Genomic DNA, 20,335 nt, shown 5'->3' with positions numbered 1-20,335 from the left:
CTGGCACTTAACAATAACAACAAACTGTATATGGGGTCACTTTGAGTCAGGACCAACTTGTCAGCACTTAATAAACAGTGCTCTTGAGGGAGGTACTTGTATTAGCTTCCATTTTAAAGATTGGCAAACTGACGTTCTGAGAGGCCAAAAAAGCTGCTCAGGACCTAATCATGTACTGTTGTAGTTAAGTGCTGCTGAGTCAACTAGACTCATAGCGATCCTGAATCCAGGGTTTCCAAGGAGCAGCTGGTGGGTTTGTACTTCCAATCTTATGCTAATCCCACAGAGTCGCAGTCATGTGACAGAGGTGAATTTACACACATCTGTGTCATCAATCTCCTCCTTGCTTTATCAAAGACTATTTTGACAAAGACTGGAACATTCAGGGAGAGCACAATCACCATGGGCGTTTTAACTCCCAAAGTGTTCCCGCGGAGTACAGGCAGTCCATCTTTTTTAGTCTTTAAGTTGAATTTGTAGGCCCGTCAGAACAGTTGCATAAGATTGTCTGCCTTCCTTTAGTGCATGAAAAGGTTTCGAGCCTTGTCAGTTACGTAGAAGCTGTGCACATGCAGCAAATGAAGGTGACTGTGATGGAGATTTTTGTTATGAGTAGCAGTTGGTTCAGTCGTTTCCAAGTGAGAGCCCATTTACACAGCATTGAAGGAGATCTGGTATTTTAGTAGGATCCAAGTTAGGATGCTAACCACAATGTCAGCAGTTTGAATCTGCCAACTACTCAGAGGGAGGAAGATGAGGCTTTCTGTTCCTGTAAAGATTTACAGCCTTAGAAACTCCGTACAAGGTCTCTATAACTTGGAACCGACTCCATGGCGCATAATCACATTAAAGAGCAAGCGTGGATTGTCCTTAATCTGGAGACTGCCTGCAGTGAAGATGTTCAGGCAGTCAGAAGTGTCTTCCACTTCAGCATGAGAGAAAAAAAGACACATGGAAAAAGAGAGGATCTCTCTCCTGGACCCTCTGCTGTTAAATAAATACCTAAACACCCGAGGCCATATTTTTGAAAGGAATTCTTATGCCCTTTGGGAGATCTTGTTTCCATCGGCCTGAAAGAAGCTGCCCCTGCCCAGGAGGCCTTGAGCAGGTTAAGTGTGCCCTCTGCTGGCCTGTCAGCAGACAGCACCTCCTTTTTGAAGTCCCTCCCTGCTGTGCTTCATTGTGATGTGCTGATTCCCACAGGGAGTTTGAAGTGGGGAAGCTTTGGCAGCAAGATCTTGTTAGAAAAATTACTGTGGCATTTTGTTCCTGAAGGAATCTCATAATTATGAACAGCATCAGGATTGTTGCTTCAGGGAGACGGAATAACAGTGGTGGAAACTTAGAAGTCAGGCATTTGTGAGTGGAGTTATGGCACTGTAAGATCAGCACTGGACCAAAAGGTCAGTTTGAAATGCCAAGTCTTTGGTTCAGACTTACCAGCTACTCCTTGAAAACCCTATACAGGTCACCCTGAGTCTGAACTGACTCACAGAAACTTAACAAATACAAAGCCCACAAAACGCAAACCCGCAGCCAGTGAATCGAAGTCCAGTTCATAGTGAGTCTCTAAGGACCGAGTAGAATTGTTCCTTAGGATTTCTGAGACTAAATCTTTGCAAAAGCAGAATTCCTCATCTTTCTCCTTGGGGTGGCTGGTGGATTTGAACTACTGACCTTACAGTGAGCAGCCCAATGCTTAACCCAGTGTGTCACCAGCACTCCTGTATCCCTATAGAAATTAATCACTTATACAGGGCCTTGGTTTCCTCATCTGTAAAGAATGCCCCTTCGTTGAGTTCTTGTGAGGATGAATGAGATGTAAAGTGTCAGGCTGGGCTGGGGGGGACACAACACAATAATTAGCTATTTTTAGAATTAATAAAGAGTCCTGGTGTGGAGTCATATGATAAACATTTGACCTCGAGGTCAGTTTGAACCACAAGGTCGGTGGTTCAAACTCATCACCTGCACCTTGGAGACCCTCTCCCTCTATAGAGTCTCTATGAGTTAGAACCGATTCAACAGCACTTAATAACAATAACATATCCCTGATACCCTTCTGATTTCCATGGTAACGTTCATAGTTGTGTCTTTTCTTTGCCTGGAATGTCACATGAACTAAAATCTTTTTCATTGGTCATTTACTTCAGGGTCGTTTCAGTATTAACCTTTATGGAACCGGCCTGTCTTTAACAGAATCTGCCCGATGGATATCACAAGGGAATTATGCTGTCTCTGACATTAAGAAGTCACCGGTAAGGTTATGGCTTGGTTGGGGTTGGTTTTAATAACTACATGATGGTGCAGAAGGAATGAATGTGCTTTTTTTTTTTTTTAAATCACTTCAGACAGCTTTGCTTGCAATGTGTTAGGGAGTAAACACAGGGAATGGATTGAAGGCAGAAGTGTGTGTGAGTGAGTGGTATGCGGAGAGCAGGCCCTTGATTCTTGCCTTAACTTCTGGTGGATTTTGCCAAAAGATGTAAACAAATGAACCGTCTAAGTAATTAGATGGACTGTCTAACCAGGAAGCTAAAAGCAGCTAGAAGTATCTCAGTGAGTCTTCGGCTCAGACATCGTGTAATTAAGCCAGCATGTGATTTTCTTGTGTTGGACTTAGGGAAGAGGATTTCTTTTGTCTTGTTTCAAGAGAAATTGAAATACAAATGGGGCTGCAGAAAAGAAGCAACAATTTGTCAGCTGGAATTTCTAGAATTATAGAAATACAAGTTTGATGATAATCAGTTTTTCTCTAAAATATTGCTGCTCAAAATGTGATCCACCACCTAGACCATGGGTGTTACCCAGGAATTTGTTTAGAAGTGTAGGATTTGGGACCCCTGGCCTACTGAGTCACATTGTTTAACACGGTCCCCAGACGGCTCACATGCTCAGTGCAGATTGAGAAGCACTGGTACGTACGCTGTTTCTCTGTCTGGGTCCCTGTTAGAATCACCGGGAGAACTTTCCAACACAAGTGCCCGGGTCTCTCCCTGTTGAATTGATCCGAATGTCTGAGGAGTGGGACGCAGAACAGTTTGGAACTGAAGTGTCCTTGGGTGATTCTGACACATAGACTTTCCACAGATGTTCTGAGGATGTCAGGTGGGACCCTGATTGTGGAAAAAGGGAAAACTTCCTGGAGTATGAACTGTTTTCGCAGTCCTATCTCAGTCCCGACACCTGCCATGGGGTCTCCTCAGAAATGTCTTAGTTAAATTAGTTAAGTAGTGCTTTAACAGAAATACAAGTGGGTCTTTAAAGAACAGCTTTATTTTCTCCACAGTTTAGGAAGCTCAAAGTTCAAATTCAAGGTACTGGCTGTAGGGGAAGGCTCTTTAGGCTTTGGGGAAAGCTCCTTGTCTCAGCTTCTGTTGTCTTCCCCACCTCTCTTGGTGCTTGCTTACTCTCTGCCAATACTGCTCCTTAAAACTCAGAAGAGCCAGAAGTGGTTAGGATTAGAATTCACACTAAGCAGACAGGACTGTTCACAAAACAAAGAAAACCCCAGTCTCAAATGGATTACATCCAACACGGTCAGGATTCCCACACATTCTGGGAGACATAAATCAAACCCTAACAGGGAACAAAAAGAGATTAGGTAGAAATATTTTACATAGGATTGCCATATTTATCAATTGAAAATACAGACATCCAGTTAAAATCGAATTTCAGATAAATAAATACGTTTTTAAAATGTAAGTACTCTTATTCTTTGTACGGAGTCCTGGTGTGGTGCTGTGGGTTGATGCGCTGGACTGCAAAGTCGATTTAAACCACAAGGTAGACATTTCAAGCTCACCAGCTTCTCCTCAGAAACCCTAAGCAGGGTCACTATGGGTTGGAACTGACTCATTGGCACTTAACAGCAAACAACAAAGTCTTAATTTGTCTCACACATGCAAAGTTTGAGGCATACTTACATCAAAGAAAAAGCTCTCCAAAACAACTCACAACAAGCCCAGGGCCATAAGTCAGTTCCAACTCATAGTAACCCTGTGTAGAGTTTGGAGGCTGTGATTCTTTGTGGGAGCAGAAAGAAGCCTCATCTTTCTCCCTTACAACTGCTCATGGGTTTGAACTGCGGTTATCAGTCCAGTGCTTACCCTGTAGCACCACCAGGGTGCACTTATGCTCTCTCTCTATATATATATATGTCGGGGGCGGGGGGTTGTTGTTACATGCCTTTGTGTTGTTCCGACCCATAGTGACCTTATATAAGGTTTCCAAGGCGTGACTGATGAGCTTGAACCACCAACCTTGAAGTCCAAACTGATTTTGCAGTACAGTGTATTAACTCACACCAGGTCTCTCTCTCCAAATATATATTTGTGTGTGTGTGTATATATATATAAATTTAACATTTCTGAATATATATGTATATGTGTATATATATGTATGTGTATATGTCTGTGTGTGTATATATATATACACATACACACACACACACACACACATAAGGAGCTCTGGTAACATAGTGGTTATGAATCTGGCTACAAACCTCAGGGTCAGCAGTTAGAAACTACCAGCTGTTCCGTGGGAGAAAGATGAGGCTTTATACCCCATAAAGATTTGCAGCCTTGGAAACCCTGTACAGGGTCTCTATGAGTTGGTTCTGACTCCAACGCACATAACAACAACATGTATATATACATATATAAATATATATATATTTAGAAATGTTAAATTTGAGAGGAAATTCACTGCCTTTTCCCTCCATCAACTACCTCACATCTAAGGAGTCCTAGAGGCACTAAAGTTAATCGCTTGGCTGCTAACCACAGAGTTAGCAGTGTGAACCCACCTAGCATCTCTGTAAGAGAAAGGCCTCACTATCTGCTCCTATAAAGAGTACAGCCAAGAGAACCCTATGTATGGGCAGCTGAAAAACACACCTCAGATCTCATTACATGGCCATATTAATGGCTTGTAAATCGTTAAATATTTTGCATGTATCAAGGGAATATTTAGAATGTGCCCCCAAATTACAGTGTTCTTCCCCTATACCTCATCCTCCAGCATCCTTATATTATGTTTCAGTGCCTCAGAGGAACAACAACAACAAAAATCTAACCATTCAAACTGTGGTTAGACATGAAGTTTGATTATGTAGCCAGCCATTTATGTAAACTGCAAAACTTAAAATTGCAATTCTCTTTGAGCTCACAGAATCAAGTGTAGCTTTCAGCACCAGAAACAGAATCATCCCAGCCTTGGGCGCCCCCTTGTGGAGAGGATTGTCACTACCCTACCAAGTTGCTCTGGTAGCTTCCTTTTGAGAAAGTGGCCTATGCAGGAGCAAACTGGTTCACAATGGTTTGTCAGCATTATCATTTTTAAAATCCATTTCACTGCTCCTTGACAGCTCAGAGAACCTGAGCTCAAAATGGAATTCAAGGAGATGCCAGGCATCTCAGTCCTTATGAAATACCACCTCGGAGCCAGGATTGAGCAATCTCCTGCTCACAGCAGCCTGGAGGTTTATGAATCTGACCAGAGTGTGGTCCACAGGGCAGGCTCTCCTGGGCATGCTCCTTGACCAAGATATGTAGGAAACACTGCATATTTTATTTCCTTCCTGAGGAAGCACAGGAAACATTAGCATACTTTGTTGTTGTTAAGTGACCTGTGTGTGAGAGACTTTGTTTAAACCAACATTCTCCTAATTCCCAAACCCACTTTTACCCAGTCAATTTTGATACATAAAGACCCTGTTTGGGATTTTAAAGGCCTTATATCTTTACGTTGTTGTTAAGTGCCATCGAGTGGATTCTGACCAATAGTGACCCTGTATAGGGTTTCCGAGGAGCCGCTGGTTAGGTTGAACCGCCAACCTTGCAGTTGAAAGGGCTTTGCAGTCTGGTACAGTAGCCCACAGCGCCATACTGGGACTCCTTTAAACTCCAAAACAGGGTCGTTATGTTTATAAGGGAGTCCTGATGTGGTGCTGCGAGCTAATGCATCAGACTGCAAAGTTGTTTGCGCTGCAAGGTCGGTGGTTCAAGCTCACCAGCTGCTCCTTGGAAACCCTGTCTACACAGGGTTGCTATGGGTCGGAATCGACTCAATGGCACTTAAGAAGAACAACATCAGTTATAACGTATCTTTATAAAAGCAGAAAGTCTCATCTTTATCCTGTGGAGTAGCTGGTGGGTTTAAACTGACTACCTTATGTTTCAGTGCAGACCAGGGCTCCTTTCCCTTAACCAGTGTGTCTCAAACTTGAGAGTGCATTAGCATTACCTGTTGATTTGGGATAGGGTTTAACCAGTTATGTTTCTGACCAGGAGCATTTAGCTGATGCCCCTGGTATGAAACTACATTCTGAAAAGAGACCTAAACTAAACCATCTATGCAACTCCACTTTCAAAGTTACACCTTTGAATTTCACCATATACTCAGTGTTCCTTGGAACACACTTTGGAGAATTTCACAGTATTCTCCTCCCACTTGTTACCTTCCACCATCTTAACCCTGAGGGTCTGAGACTCCTTCAGTTATTATACTGCCCTTTCAAAACTGCCTTGCTTTGATTTGGGCCTCAAATCATCAGTCTTCATATTCTTTTGCTTTTCTGCTGAGAGGCACAGAAGAGAAAACGCAATGAATACCTCAGTTTTCTAAACCTGCTTGGCAATAAAACGTTTTCTCCAAGCAAAATGCAAGGAAAGCTCTAGTCATCCAAGGTGAAATTGCATCCTCAGTCCCACGTGGAAGAGAGAAGTGTTGTCCCACTCCCCAGGGCAGAACTGATCAAAGTGGTCTCAATGTCAAGTTCATTGTTGAGTCCATGGCATTATTGTACTGTTGTGGATGTCAGTTGCCACTGAGTCGATTCTGACTCGTAGGGCCCCAAGTGTCAGAGAGATCTGGTCCATAGCGTTTTCAAGGCCTTTGGAAGAAGGCTTTTCTTCCGAGATGCCTCTAATCAGGTTTGAACTATCCATTTTCAGCTAGTAGTCAAGCACTTAACTGTTGGTACCACCTAGGGATGCCATAATTATAACAAACAAAAAAAAGCCAAATCCCCCACCATTGAATCAATTCCAGCTAGTAGCCACCCAGTAGGACACAGTAGAAGGGCTCCTTTGAGTTCCGAGACTGTTCATCTCTATGAGAGCAGATGGCCTCATTGTTCTCCAGCACGGCAGCTGGTGGATTTGAACCGACAGCCTTGTGGTTAGCATCCTAACACTCTACCTACTATTTATTGGATAATTTACATATACTGGATCTTATTCCTTCCAGCTCTCCTGATAGCAGGGAGTTTAGACAGCAAAGGCAGAAATGAGGTAAAATCTTAAAAGGTGTCTTAGTTTCCTAAGATTTCCAAAACACCACAAAGTGATATTGCTTTAAAGAATTATACTATTTAAATATTTAAGATACTAAATAATTTAAGTAATATCATTAAAGAACAAAAAATTATTTTCTTAAACAGTTCTGGAGGCTAAAGGTCCAAATTCTGTCATGAGAGCAGGGCTGTGCTCTCTGTCTGTAAGACCCCTTCCTAACACCCCTCAGCTACTGGCTTGTGGGTGGGTCCTCCCGCGCTGCTCTCCCCTTGTACTACTACAGAATTAGGCTCATGGGTCCAAGTTGGATTCCTGTGTCTGCCACTGACTAATTCTGTCACCTTAAGAAAGTTATTTAACTTGTGGGGGGGCCACAGTGGATTGTGGTAGTGTTTGGCTCATGACGTTCTTGTGATGTATTCATGATACGATGATGTCCAGCTGTTTGTATGGCAATAGCAGGAACATAATTAGTGTTCCCTATTAATGTTAGGAGCTCTGGCCATGCAGTGGCTTAAGCAATTGACTGCACAGTGAAAGGTCAATGGTTCAAATCCACCAGCTACTCCACAGCAGAAAGATGTTGCAGTCTGATTCCATAAAGATTCGCAGCCTTGGCAAGTCTGTGGGGCAGTTCTACTCTGCTCTTACAGGGTCATTCTGCATTGGAACCAAACCAATGGCATGCAGCAGCAGTTAAGGTTGTAGGGCAAGTCCCAGAGTCCCTGGATGGTACCAAATGCTAATGCGCTCAGTTGCTAACTAGAAGCTTGGAGTTTCACATCCTCTCAGAGGTGCCTTAGAACTGCCTGGTGATTCACTTCGGAAAACTCAGTCATTGAATACCCTGTGGAGTACAGTCCACTCACACACACGGGGTCACTATGAGTGAAACTCAATGTGCTTGGCAACTGATAACCACTTATTAACGTTAAAGCATTTATACAGCCCTGAGACTTGACTTAGGTTTTAGACGTTAGCCAAAGTAACTACGAAAGTGAACTTGCTTGAGATGGCTCATTGAAGGATAGCTGAGTGGGCCAAGTGAGGCTGACCTGAACCTGCTCAGCACCACACAGCTCCCTGGGGACTTTATCCACAAGGGCCCCACCTCACCCATGTCATGAGGGATGCTCCCTTGGTCCAGGGATGCACTTCTAGATAAATGCTTTGGCTATACCTGTTTGGTTCAGGGCTTAATGAATTTCTCCTCTGCTTGGTTCTCTCTGTAAAAGGCAAAAAGAAGACTGCAGCCCCAGTAGTTTCTCTAAGATTGGTGTGATCCAGTGTGTTGCACCCCCCCACCCACACACACACAGTGGAGCTCCCTCCTCCAGTACCACACCACACAAAATCATCCTTAGCAATGTGTGTCATTGATTTTATTATAGAACAATATGTGACAAGTATCAGTGTGAATTGGTTAAATGTTAGATGATAAGAATATAAACTGAATTGTTTTGTAAAATCTACATTGAATTACATCGTTATTAGTGACTAAAAAGAATCCCTTTTTTAAATTTTTTTCTTTTTCTTTAATTACTATGTAATTTTTTTTGAAAGTCCTACATTTGTCATTGTTGTTAGGTGCCATCAAGTCGGTACCGACCTATAGTGACCTTATGCCCAGCAGAACAAAACACTGCCCGATCCTGGCCCAACCTCTCTACTGTTGCCATGCTTGAGTCCATTGATGCTGCCTCTTGGCCAATCCATCTCGTTGGGCGTCTTCCTCTTTTTCTCTGACCCTCCACTTTACCATACATGATATCCTTCTTCAGCGACTGGTCCCTCCTGACAATATGTCCAAAGTATGAGAGACAAAGTTTGGCCATCTTGGCCTCTAAGGAGCACTCTGGCTGCACTTCTTCCAACACAGATCTATTGGTCCTACATAGAGGTTCACAAATACTACTTCCACCATAGTGTACCTAAAACACCAGATAATTTGACAAAATCCACCCTGTGAAGAAAACCTAGCAATCTGCTTCCATCAAGATTACAGCTTGGAAAACGCTACAGAACAGTTGTGCTCTGTAGCATGTGGGGCTGCCATCCTTCGGAATCAGTGTAACAGTCGTTAGTCTACCTACAGATGGGTGGTGCAAACAGTTAGAGCGTTGAGCTGCTAACCAGACAGGTGACGTGCAAGAAAGGCCTGGTGATTTACTTCTAAAAAAATCAGTCACTGAAGCTCCTATGGAGTTTAGTTCTACTCTGAGACATGTGAGGTTCCATGAATTAGAATCGACTTTATTCTGATTTCAGTAATCAGCATTCCAGAGGGCTGGAATACATACACAGGTTTCCCTATCTGTCAGCAAGTGGAAACCTTTGATGAGCCAAAATACATAAAGCAAAGAAGCAATTACCATTACGTTATATCTAAAAGTTTTTGAGCACTCTCAGACCCAAAATTAACCTACCAAGTGACAGAGAAACCTAACATAGCCTAAGCAGTGTTTACAGACACAGGTTGCTGCTGAGATGCTGGGTAGAGTTTCTGAGGAAGGAGCTTCTGAGGTTCACACCGCCTCTTAAAGGCTCACAGCAAACACATAGTGAGCCTTTGTTCACAAAATTGAAAATCCTCTTCAGGTTTCTTTCAGTTAGGGAAAAAAAAATTCCTAATGTGTTTCTTCGTAAAAACAGAGTGACCTAAAGCAACTCTTGAAAAGTAAGGAATACCTGCATTAGATGCATGTGACCCAAACTATGGTCTTATCCATCACCTGATATGCATGTAAAAGTTGGATCATAAAAAATGAAGACAGAAGAAGAATTGATGTATTCACACTATCGTTGTTGGTGAAGAATATTGAATATCCTGGAAGAATCAAGTAACCAGCCTCACTTCATCCATGATTTTCCTTCGAAGCAAAGATGACGAGATTTCAGCTTGCTTATGTGGGACACATCATCCAAAAAAAAACCGATTGCTAGAAAAGGACAACAACGAATTTGGTACAGTTGATGGACAGTGAAACTAGGGAAACCACATTGTGAATATGACATAAGGTCAGGCAGTGTTTCATCCTGTGCATAGGTAAGGTTGCTGCACAAGACCTTTTAAAGTGTTGAAGAGCAAAGATGTCAGCTTGAGGACTAAGGTGCGGCTGACCCAAGCCATGGTATTTTCAATAACCTCATATGCATGTGAAAGCTGGACAGTGAATAAGGAAGACTGTAGAAGAATTGATGCCTTTGAGTTATGGTGTTGGAGGAGAATATTGAAAGTGCCATGGGCTGCCAAAAGAACCAATAAATCCATTTTGGAAGAAGTGCAGCCAGAGTGCTCCTTGGAGGTCAAGATGGCCAAACTTCATCTCTCATACTTCAGACATATTGTCAGGAGGGACCAGTCGCTGGAGAAGGATATCATGTTTGGTAAGGTGGAGGGTCAGAGAAGAAGAGGAAGACCCCCAACAAGATGGATTGGCCAAGTGGCAGCATCGATGGACTCAAGCGTGGCACCAGTAATGAGGTTGGCCCAGGATCGGGCAGTGTTTTCTTCTTCTGTGCATAAGGTCACTATGAGTTGATACCAACTCAGTGGCACCTAACAACAACAACAATAGGTAAGGTGGGCACAAGTAGTAACTAACAAGACAACAGTAGTGTATTTATATATCTATGTACCTTTCTAGGGTTGTATTTGGAGTCCTGGTGTAGCACAGTGGGTTAATGTGCTAGACTGCAAAGTTGGTTTGAATTGCAGGGTCGATGGTTCAAGCTCACCAGTCACTCCTTGGAAACCCTACACAGGGTCGCTATGGGTCAGAACCAACTCAACGGCACTTAATAACAACAACATCAGGGCTGTATTTAAAAACAAATATAGATACTATATTTTATTAGAAATGTCAAGGACAATCAGAGTAAATTTTACTGAAGCATGATTTTTACTCTAACATGGGATTTGGGGGAGCAAAATGCTTAGCAAAGTTCCACACCCCACCCCCCTTGTCAGCTATGAGTACTTTTCTACCACTGGCATGCTCTAAATAAAGATGAACACTTGTCATCTAAAGATGTGCTGGCCTTCCCAAATCGTAAGTCAAACTGCCCTACTCATATGTCAGAATTACAAAGGTGTCAGAATTAGTGGAAAATAGGAAATATAAACTATACTTAATAGAACAGATTATTCACTGAAAAAAGCTTCTTAGAAGGCATGCTTTAAAGAAAAACTAAAAATGATTTACAATTAGTGGTTTATTGTTCGTGAATGCTGGAAAACACCTTTTTTTCTCAAACAGGCATTGTTTCCATGACAATCACGTTTATAATGTTGGTTTGCTCAGTGTGACTTTTTTCATTCTGTACTGAAAACGGTATATTTTAGCTCAGCTTTTATCTAAGATTGAAATGAACAGAGCCCCAATTAATGACAAAGCATGAGTATTGCAAAGGCCAGTATCAGTAACTTTATAATTACCCAGATTTTTCCTTATCATCATGAGGACAGGCTATGATAGAAAGAAAAAAAAATTAAATGACTTTCTAAAAATAATGGCTAACGTTTATTGAATAAGTACATTAGACCATGGTAAGCATCTTCAATGCATTATCTCATTTCCAGTAAACCAAGTAGAATGGAGACTATAATTTTCCCCATTTTTTAGATCTTTGAGGAAACTAAAGCTTAAAGAGGTTATTTAAGCTGTAATACAAGCTCTGGAGTGGTGCAAAGGGCCAATGTGCTTGGCTGCTAACCCAAAGGTTGGAGGTTCAAATCCTCTAAAGAAAGAGTTGGTGATCTACTTCTGAAAAACACAGCCACGGAGTACCTTGTGGAGCACAGTTCTGAGCTGACACACACAGGGTCACCATGAGTCAGATTTGACTTGAAGGTAACTGGTTAAATACAAGTCCCAGGCATTCTGTCTCAGGGTGTGTCCTCTGCTGGGTCAGGTGAGAATTTGGGTGGAGCATAAACTACATATATATATATATATGTAGTTTATATATGTGTGTGTGTGTGTATATATTTTTTAGCATTTGTTGTAAATTGGGTGAAGGTTTACAGAGCAGCTCACAACAATTCTTATACATTGTGTTTTGTGTAATTGATTTCATGATTTCAGTCCCCACAATGTAACATCACTTATCCTACTTCCTCCCTGTATTTTCTGTGTCCATTCCTTCCCCCTTCTAAACTTGATCTTGGGGTAAATGCTCCCCTTTTGATTTCAAATGGAGTCCTGGTGTGGTGCTACAGGTTAATGCTCTGGGCTGGAAAGTCGATTTGAACTGCAAGGTCAGTGGTTCAAGCTCACCAGTGGCTCCTTGGAAACCCTATACAGGGATCACTATGAATCAACACTGACTCTATGGCACTTAACAACAATTATTCTATGGTGTTCGTGCCCCACTAGTGTTATTGTTCCTTTTGTAGATCTGTGAATTGTTTGATTAAAACTTGAGTCATGGGGTTTATTTCTAGACCTGATGGGGAGCTAAGGACCTTAGTCTCCATGTGATCCCAAAGAAACCCCTACTTTCTCAGTTTCCAAGGCCACCAGCCTTACCCTTAAGCCTGGTGAGAAGGTTCCTGGCTAGAAGACCACACTGATTTACCAAATCCAGCTAGTGGGAGCATGGTTTACTTCATTACCAATGTGGGTCTCTAAAACTAGGACTGAGTGTGATGATAGAAATTACTTTTCCAATTCAGTCTTACTCACAGTCAGAGGCATGCAGAATTTTTAAGATCGTCAGAAACTCTTTTTCTGTTATTTTTTTAACTAGCAAATTTTCTTCTGTCCTTTTTTTGAAAAAATAAAATTGCAAGAGACTTTCATAGTTTGGTCATATGGTGCAGTCTTGAAATGTAGGCACAAATGTGTTCACCAGGATGTTATTCCCAATAGTGGAATAACATAAATATCTATGATAAATGTATGCCTTGGAATAAGATGCCACAATTAAACAAGGGGTTGTTCACAGCCTGGTAAGTCAGTTGTTGTTAATTAGCGCCATTGAGTCAGTTCCAACTCATAATGACCCTGTATAGGGTTTCCAAGGAGTGGCTGGTGGGTTTGAACTGCCATCCTTGTGGCGCATTCTGACCTTGTGGTCAAGTGCATTATCCTGCGTCACCATACCAGGACTCCTGGTAAGTCCGTTAGGGAAGTAATTAGAAGCACAATCTAAATGGCCGTTCAGAAAGGAACGCTGCAGCCTTTTCCATTAATTTGTTCATTCATTCATGCAACAAATGGGCGAATTGTGATGGCTCTGTAGGATAAGCACTGACTGCAACCCACAAAATCTGTGGTTCTGAGCACAATTGATGAGGCTTTCTGCTCCCTCAAAGATTTACAGCCTTAGAAACCTTACGCGCGGTCGCTATGAATCAGAACCAACTTAGTAGCACTGAACAACAACGTGTGTCTTATGGAGTCCCTGAGTGGTACAAACAGTTGACATGCTTGACTGCTGATCAAAAAGTTGGAGGGCCAAATCCACCCAGAGGTATCCTGGAAGAATGACAATCTGCTTTTGAAAAATCAGCTGTTGAAAACTATAGAGCATAGTTCTGTGCTGACACACACACACACATGAGTGGGAATAGACTTAATGGCAGCTGGTTTTTACTGGTGGTGGTGGTTTGTGCCGTGGAGTCAGTTCCGACTCACAGCGACCCTGTACAGGGTTTCTGAGGCTGTAAATCTTTACAGGAGCAGAAAGCCTCATCTTCCTCCCACAAACAGCTGGTAGTTTCAAACTGCTGACCTTGCGGTTCGCAGCCTGATTCGTAACCACTACGCTAGATGATCTTAATACTGTGTAGGTGCTGGCAAGTGTGAGATTGTAATAAAACGTTGGCCATGCCATCTCAGAAGCAGTTACTCAATTTGAGGCTCTATACAGCAGGAAACTTGGCTGGGAAGGTTTCTCAGAAAAGTGGTCTGTGTTCTCAAGAAATTTTCAGGCAAAAGGTGGGATGATACCCTGTACACAGAGGCAGAAAGAAAAGAGATTTGGTAAGGAGGAACAGTGAGTGCAAAGGCCTGTTGTTCTAAGGACCATGTGAGGAGAGCAACCAAAAGACTTCCAGAGGTTCTGGGCAGAGAGTAGTGTGAGGTGAATCCAGAGAGGTACAACAGAGAGGGCAAGCTTCTTCTGGAAAGGGCTGGATAGTAAGTATCTTAGGCTTTAAGGTCATAAAGGAAAGTGGACTTCCACTTCAGCCTTTTCCATAAATTAGTTAATCCATTCGTGCGACCGATGTGTGTTTACTGCTACACTGAGCTGGATGGGTGAATTGCAGTGGCTCTGTAGGATAAACCTGTACAAACTTTTACTGAATTAAATTTAAAAAATATATATGTTTTGGTAATACAGGTCTGTTAATAGGAAGAATGTATTATTGGGGAGAATATGTTTTAGTTAATTAATGTATTCCATTTCTAAAATTGATTACACATATTTATCATTTAATGCTGCTCCAAAGTGATCTTTATTTCATCGTTGAAAATGTGTTTTTATGCAGCTAGGTGTTTCCAAACACAAATGTCAGTCCAGCCCACAGCCGTATAGTTTTCATTGACCATATGCATCATTTGATAAGCGTTTATACTTTTTTTTGAGATTTTTCTCCTAATATTTTCCTTTTATCGGTCATTCCTTTGTAAATTAATCATTTCCAATTGAAAGCGAGATGGTCCTCCTCAGTTGTACGGTTAAATGGATTTGAAAAGAAAATTTCTGATGTACTTGTATCAACATCCAAGAAATATTGTTGGAGCTGTATTTAAACTTGGAAAACATGCTTACTGTATGTTTATATGGAATGATGATATAACTTCGTGTTTTAACTTTGATCCACTGGTGATTCAAACAGTCCTTAGTGTCATTGCAGTGAATTGTATTAGTCTTGATTATAAATGTAGTTTTACTTTTTTAATCTCAGGTTGAATTTATTAAGAAACATTATCAAGTTGGTAGCCAAACGTAATGTCCAAAAGCATTAAGCGGTCAGCTCTCATTATTGAGAAGATGCTCTGGTAGCGTAGTGGTTACGAATTGGGCTGCGAACCTCAGGGTCAACAGTTCGAAACTACCAGCTGTTCCATGGGAGAAAGATGAGGCTTTCTGCTCCCGTAAAGAATTACAGCCTCAGAAACCCTGTACAGGGTCGCTATGAGTTGGAACTGACCCCACCGCACATAACAACAACAATATCATTATTGAGAGCTGTTCTTGTTTAGAAAAATTTCATTCTCAGTTCTGTGGTAAAAACTTAGATTAAAACGGTACGGCTACTAATCCCTCTTGATTTGTGCTTGTTCTTAAGTGCCATTGAGTAAGTTCTGACTCATAGCGACTCTATATATGGTTCCAGGACTGTAAATCTTGTTGGGCTTGCGCCACCAACCTTGTGCAGATCTACCATACTCCCCGCCCTCTAATCTTGATTTATGGTAGGACAATCAGGGTATTCAGCTTCTATTTCTGACCAAGACACAAGTCACAAAATGGATGATGGTCAAGTCATTATAGCGGATTCATTTCATAGTTGACCCTGTTGATACAATAGTGCCTGATAGTTCCAGAAAGTTCATACAACGTACCTGTTTTGCGTGTAACAAAGACCTAACGACATTAGTTGAACTAAGACGATGCTTTTCTTTGCAGGATGGTACCCGGGTAGTAGGGAAATGCGGTGGTTACTGTGGAAAATGCACTCCATCCTCCGGCACTGGCCTGGAGGTGCGAGTTTTATAGCTTAAGGTAAGTCTGTCACTTCTGTCTGTACCTCATTCTGTCTCACATTCTGTTTTCTAATGGTTAGGCAAATATGGGTGGGTCAGTTTACCCCAGAAAGGATTACTGTGCAGCATCTTTTTTATTTTGTTTTTTTGTGTTTAACATATGGAAATTTATTTTCTCACAGTTTAGAAGGCTTGGTTGGTTCGTTATGTGCCATGGAGTCGGTTCCGACTCATAGCGACCTGGTATAGGGTTTCCGAAGCTATCAATCTTTACAGGAGCAGAAAGCCTCATCTTTCTCCTGCCAAACGGTTGGTAGTTTCAAACCACTGATCTTGAGATTACCACCCTGACTCATAACCACTGCGCTATCAGAGCACAAACTCAGCGCACTAACTCTCCAGGAAGGCTTTCTGTCTGTGTCAGATTTGGGAAAGGTCCTTGTCCCCTTTCAGCATCTATAGGCCCAGCATTCCTTGGAATTCCCCATGTGTTATGGCATTAATCTTCTCCTTGTTCTAGGAGCTTCACAGTGCAGAGACCCCGGGTCTTTTGGACATGCTCCACTCCTATCTTTTCTTTTTAGGTGGTACTAGGTCCCTCCACTGTGAGCACCTTGAAGCTGGCCCAGTTCTCCCATACTTTTTTCTCTCCTGTTCATCTGCAGCTCTCTGTTCACACTGTGCTTTGTTTGGGGTGAGCTCCTAGTCCTTACATCTGATTCCTCTGCAGAACTGATTAACACACTGCTCACTAGGCTCCATCCCCAGAAAAGCTACTGCATCGTGTCTCTGTGGACCCAGAGATCTGTAATCTTACCAGCCTCCCAAGGGAGTTTCATGGCACATGACTCACAGAGTATCCTTTAAAACACACTTCCCAGGAGTCTCGCTATTATAACGATTATAGTAAAGGCATCTGTGTCAGAGCCCTTGGGTGGTGCAGTCAACTGGCTTGGCTGACCAAAAGGTTGGTGGTTTAAATTTACCCAGTGGCACGTTGGGAGACAGTCCTGATGATTTTTTCTGAGAAATCAGCACATTGAAAACCCCGTGGAGCACAGTTGTATTCTGACACACATGGGTCAACGTGAGTGGGAGTTGACACAATGACAGCTGGGCTTCTCTGCCCCATCCATCATATGACAGGCAGATAACACACCAAGTACTTTATGGGCATATTGCATTGAATCATCACAACAAAACCACCAGGTGGTGCTGTTATCATGCACGTTTCACAATTGGGCCTAAGTGAAAGTAAATTCCTTTGGCAGAGCCCAGGAGTGCCCTAAATCAAAGCCAGTGCCCCTGCTCAGTCATTAGAAGAAAATATACTAATCATGTGGGAGCAGTTATCTCAAAGGAGGGGAGGGGGGCTTCTGATGTTTTTCTTTTTCTTTTTTTTTAACTTTTATTGTAAACTGAGTGATAGTTTACAGGGCAGGTCATCAGTTTTGCATGCAACCAATCATATTTGGTTTCATTGCAATGATTACAATTCCTTCCATGCATCATCATTTTAAACAGTATTTACCTCTATTCCTTTTTTTTTTTTTTTTTTTGATGTACACACACATATAGAAAATATATATTCGTTTAAACTACCAAAGGGCTTGTTTTGTAAGCCAGCCTCCTGCCCACTAGCACACAGCCTTTCTCATTCCATGGGTCTAGAGTCCTCACCTGTTCTCTCTCTATATGGCATCACGTCCTCTTCCATCTCTGGTGTCCGCTGCTTCTCTGGTTAGGATCCCATACTTCACTCATGTTCTTCCCTCTGCTATTGTTGTTGTGAAGTGCCATTGAGTCGGTTCTGACCCACAGTGACCCTGTATAGGGTTTCTGAGGAGTGACTGGTGAGCTTGAACCACCGACTTTGCTCTTCCCTCTAAATGGTCCTAAATGTCTCTGTTCCTGGAATGTAAGATTAACTACTCACCCCTTTTTGTTTCACACCTTCTACCTTTACAGTTGTGGCAATTGCAATTAATCATGATAACAATTACTTACTATTGAATCAAAAGAGTCCTATCCCCATTTGCTTTCACCAGATTCATCTAGACAAGAGGAAAACTATTCCCTAACCCCCTTGCTATAAGGAGCTCTGGTGGCGTAGTAGTTATGAATTGGGCTGCAAACCTTAAGGTCAGCGGTTCGAAACTACCAGCTGCTCCACGGGAGAAAGATGAGGCTTTCTACTCCCGTAAGGATTTACATCCTTGGAAACCCCATACAGGGTCGCTATGGGTCGGAACCAACTCGACGGCACTTAACAACAACAACAACAAAAACCCACTTGCTATGAAACTAAGCATAGTCTTGAAAACTTATAAGCCAGCCACTTTATGCCTTTATTTTATTTTTCTTGTTAAGCATTATTGAGTCAATTCTGACCCATACCCACCCAGTAGAGGGTTTCTGAGGAGCAACTGGTGAGCTTTAATCACTGACATTGCAATTTAAACCAACTTTGAAGTCCAGCGCATTAACCCATAGCACCACACCAGGACTCCATTTTTTGTTAGCCAACTGAAACATTTTTCTATTCCTTATGTTTTATTTCATGGTTTTTAAAGAATAATATTTTTTGTACTTCCCTGAATTTCCCGTTTATTAATAAAACACAAGTTCTAAATTCTTTACAGTACAATGTATGCTAGACCAACCCTTGATTTAAGGCATCTAAGGCAAAGGTTTTTATTTCCTGAATCTTGTTTTTAATTTTCAGGTGCTCTGAAGAGGAAGCCATTATGGGATGGATGAAGGATAGTAATGCAATACCTCCACCTTAAATTTGGGTGCATGTGTGTGTGTGTGAGGACTTGTACGTGTGTGTGTATGTGTGTGTGTGCACACGCACACACGTTCCTGTGTAAATATGCATATAGATACATATGTACACACACACACATATATATATCACCTGTATATATGTGTGTGTATATATGTATGGAATATCCTAATGATGTAAAGTTTAATATTTATGTTTGAAATTATTTATTGTGATGTAATATTTTTGTACGTAAAGTGACCCTATTGTGACTGCCTTTGCGTTCTTTTGTCCCGTGCAGTCAGTCCACTGCATTTTACGTACTCTACATTATATGTAGTACTATGACGAAAGTGATCCTTCATTATCACGGTACACTAGTGTTTACTTTCTATCTGTAAATGTTTCATTGTTACTTTTTATAAAACATTTTGTAATTTGTTTTGTTTGTATTTTTAACAACAACAACAACAAAAAAAAACCCAGCCTAGCCGCCATCAAGGTGCTACAAGACTTGAGAGTTATATAAGGGTGTTTTTGGCCTTTCTAGGAAAGTATCATTAGCCGATAAGTAATTTAGTGATATCACGGATTGTACCAACTATTAATTACATTAAGTATTTAGTCTCATGTGATCTCTGGGAAAAATTGCTGACTTGGTGCTAATATATGATTTTAAGTGATCTTCATACTTAGAAATGTAAACACTTTTAATAAAAGGGAGAAATGGAAGGACCATCTCCAATGGATAGACTCACTTGGATGAAACAAGACCCTTATTTTGGGACAAACTCTTCCGGAAAGAAGTTGGACTTTGTTCTTGGTGATCATCATATGCTTTACTTCATTCAATTCATGGTGCTTTGGTCTCCCTGCGGGTAAGTGGAGAGTCCTCCAAGCAGCTCCGTTACAGAGAGACATTGGGAAAGAGATTCCTCACACCATTTTGCCAAGATAATCTAAAACAGTGTCCCAGCTTACCAGGAGAAGACAGAGGATGCACAAGCTGGGGGCCCTTCAGCACTCCAGCACACTTGAGTTCACAACCAGGTCCCAGTCCTCAGAATGGCCTTTTGCAGTAGCCAGCGATGTGGCATCTCATCAGATCATAAGCCTGAGACCCAGTCAGTATCTGTAGCTGATGTCATAATTGGTGCCTTTGAGAAGAAATGAACTATGGAGTACAAGATACCAGTGTCTCTCTCATCTTCCATGGATCCAAACTCTGTAACTTATTTTCACAATGGAAGTGCCAAAACCATGTTGGTTTTGCCCTTCCAGATGGACTGAAGGAAAGTCACCACCAGAGGCCCACAGAAGATGCTTGGTTTGAGAAACTCTGCCCATTTGCAAAAACCAAAGAATGAGGAACACCTGGCAGTATTCTCTAACCACCAATAAACTCCAGAGTGCTCCAAGAAAAGTTATATGCAGTGTATGAATAAATGTTATTCTCAATATTAATGCATTGTGAAATATGTAATGAATAAATACCATGACCACATCCACACATTTGTATTTCACATGGTTTCTGGACTCTTATTTGAGGT

At 41.8% G+C, this 20,335-nt stretch overlaps 1 protein-coding gene across 1 annotated transcript in view; it reads left to right on the top strand.

Moving 5' to 3' along the window:
• ADAMTS9 (ADAM metallopeptidase with thrombospondin type 1 motif, 9) overlaps nt 1–18,908 on the top strand; it is a 224,143-nt gene extending 205,235 nt beyond the window's left edge. Inside the window, exons 38-40 of the mRNA XM_006862109.1 lie at nt 2,154–2,258; nt 15,942–16,037; nt 18,744–18,908. Of these exons, the coding sequence (XP_006862171.1) occupies nt 2,154–2,258; nt 15,942–16,031 (195 nt within the window). The 3' untranslated portion in view covers nt 16,032–16,037; nt 18,744–18,908. The remainder of the gene's footprint in view (nt 1–2,153; nt 2,259–15,941; nt 16,038–18,743) is intronic.
• Nucleotides 18,909–20,335: the final 1,427 nt, after the last annotated feature.

The sequence above is a fragment of the Chrysochloris asiatica genome, unplaced genomic scaffold (assembly GCF_000296735.1).
Source record: "Chrysochloris asiatica unplaced genomic scaffold, ChrAsi1.0 scaffold00046, whole genome shotgun sequence".
NCBI classification, from domain to species: domain Eukaryota; kingdom Metazoa; phylum Chordata; class Mammalia; order Afrosoricida; family Chrysochloridae; genus Chrysochloris; species Chrysochloris asiatica.
This window is presented reverse-complemented; position numbering and strand designations above follow the sequence as displayed.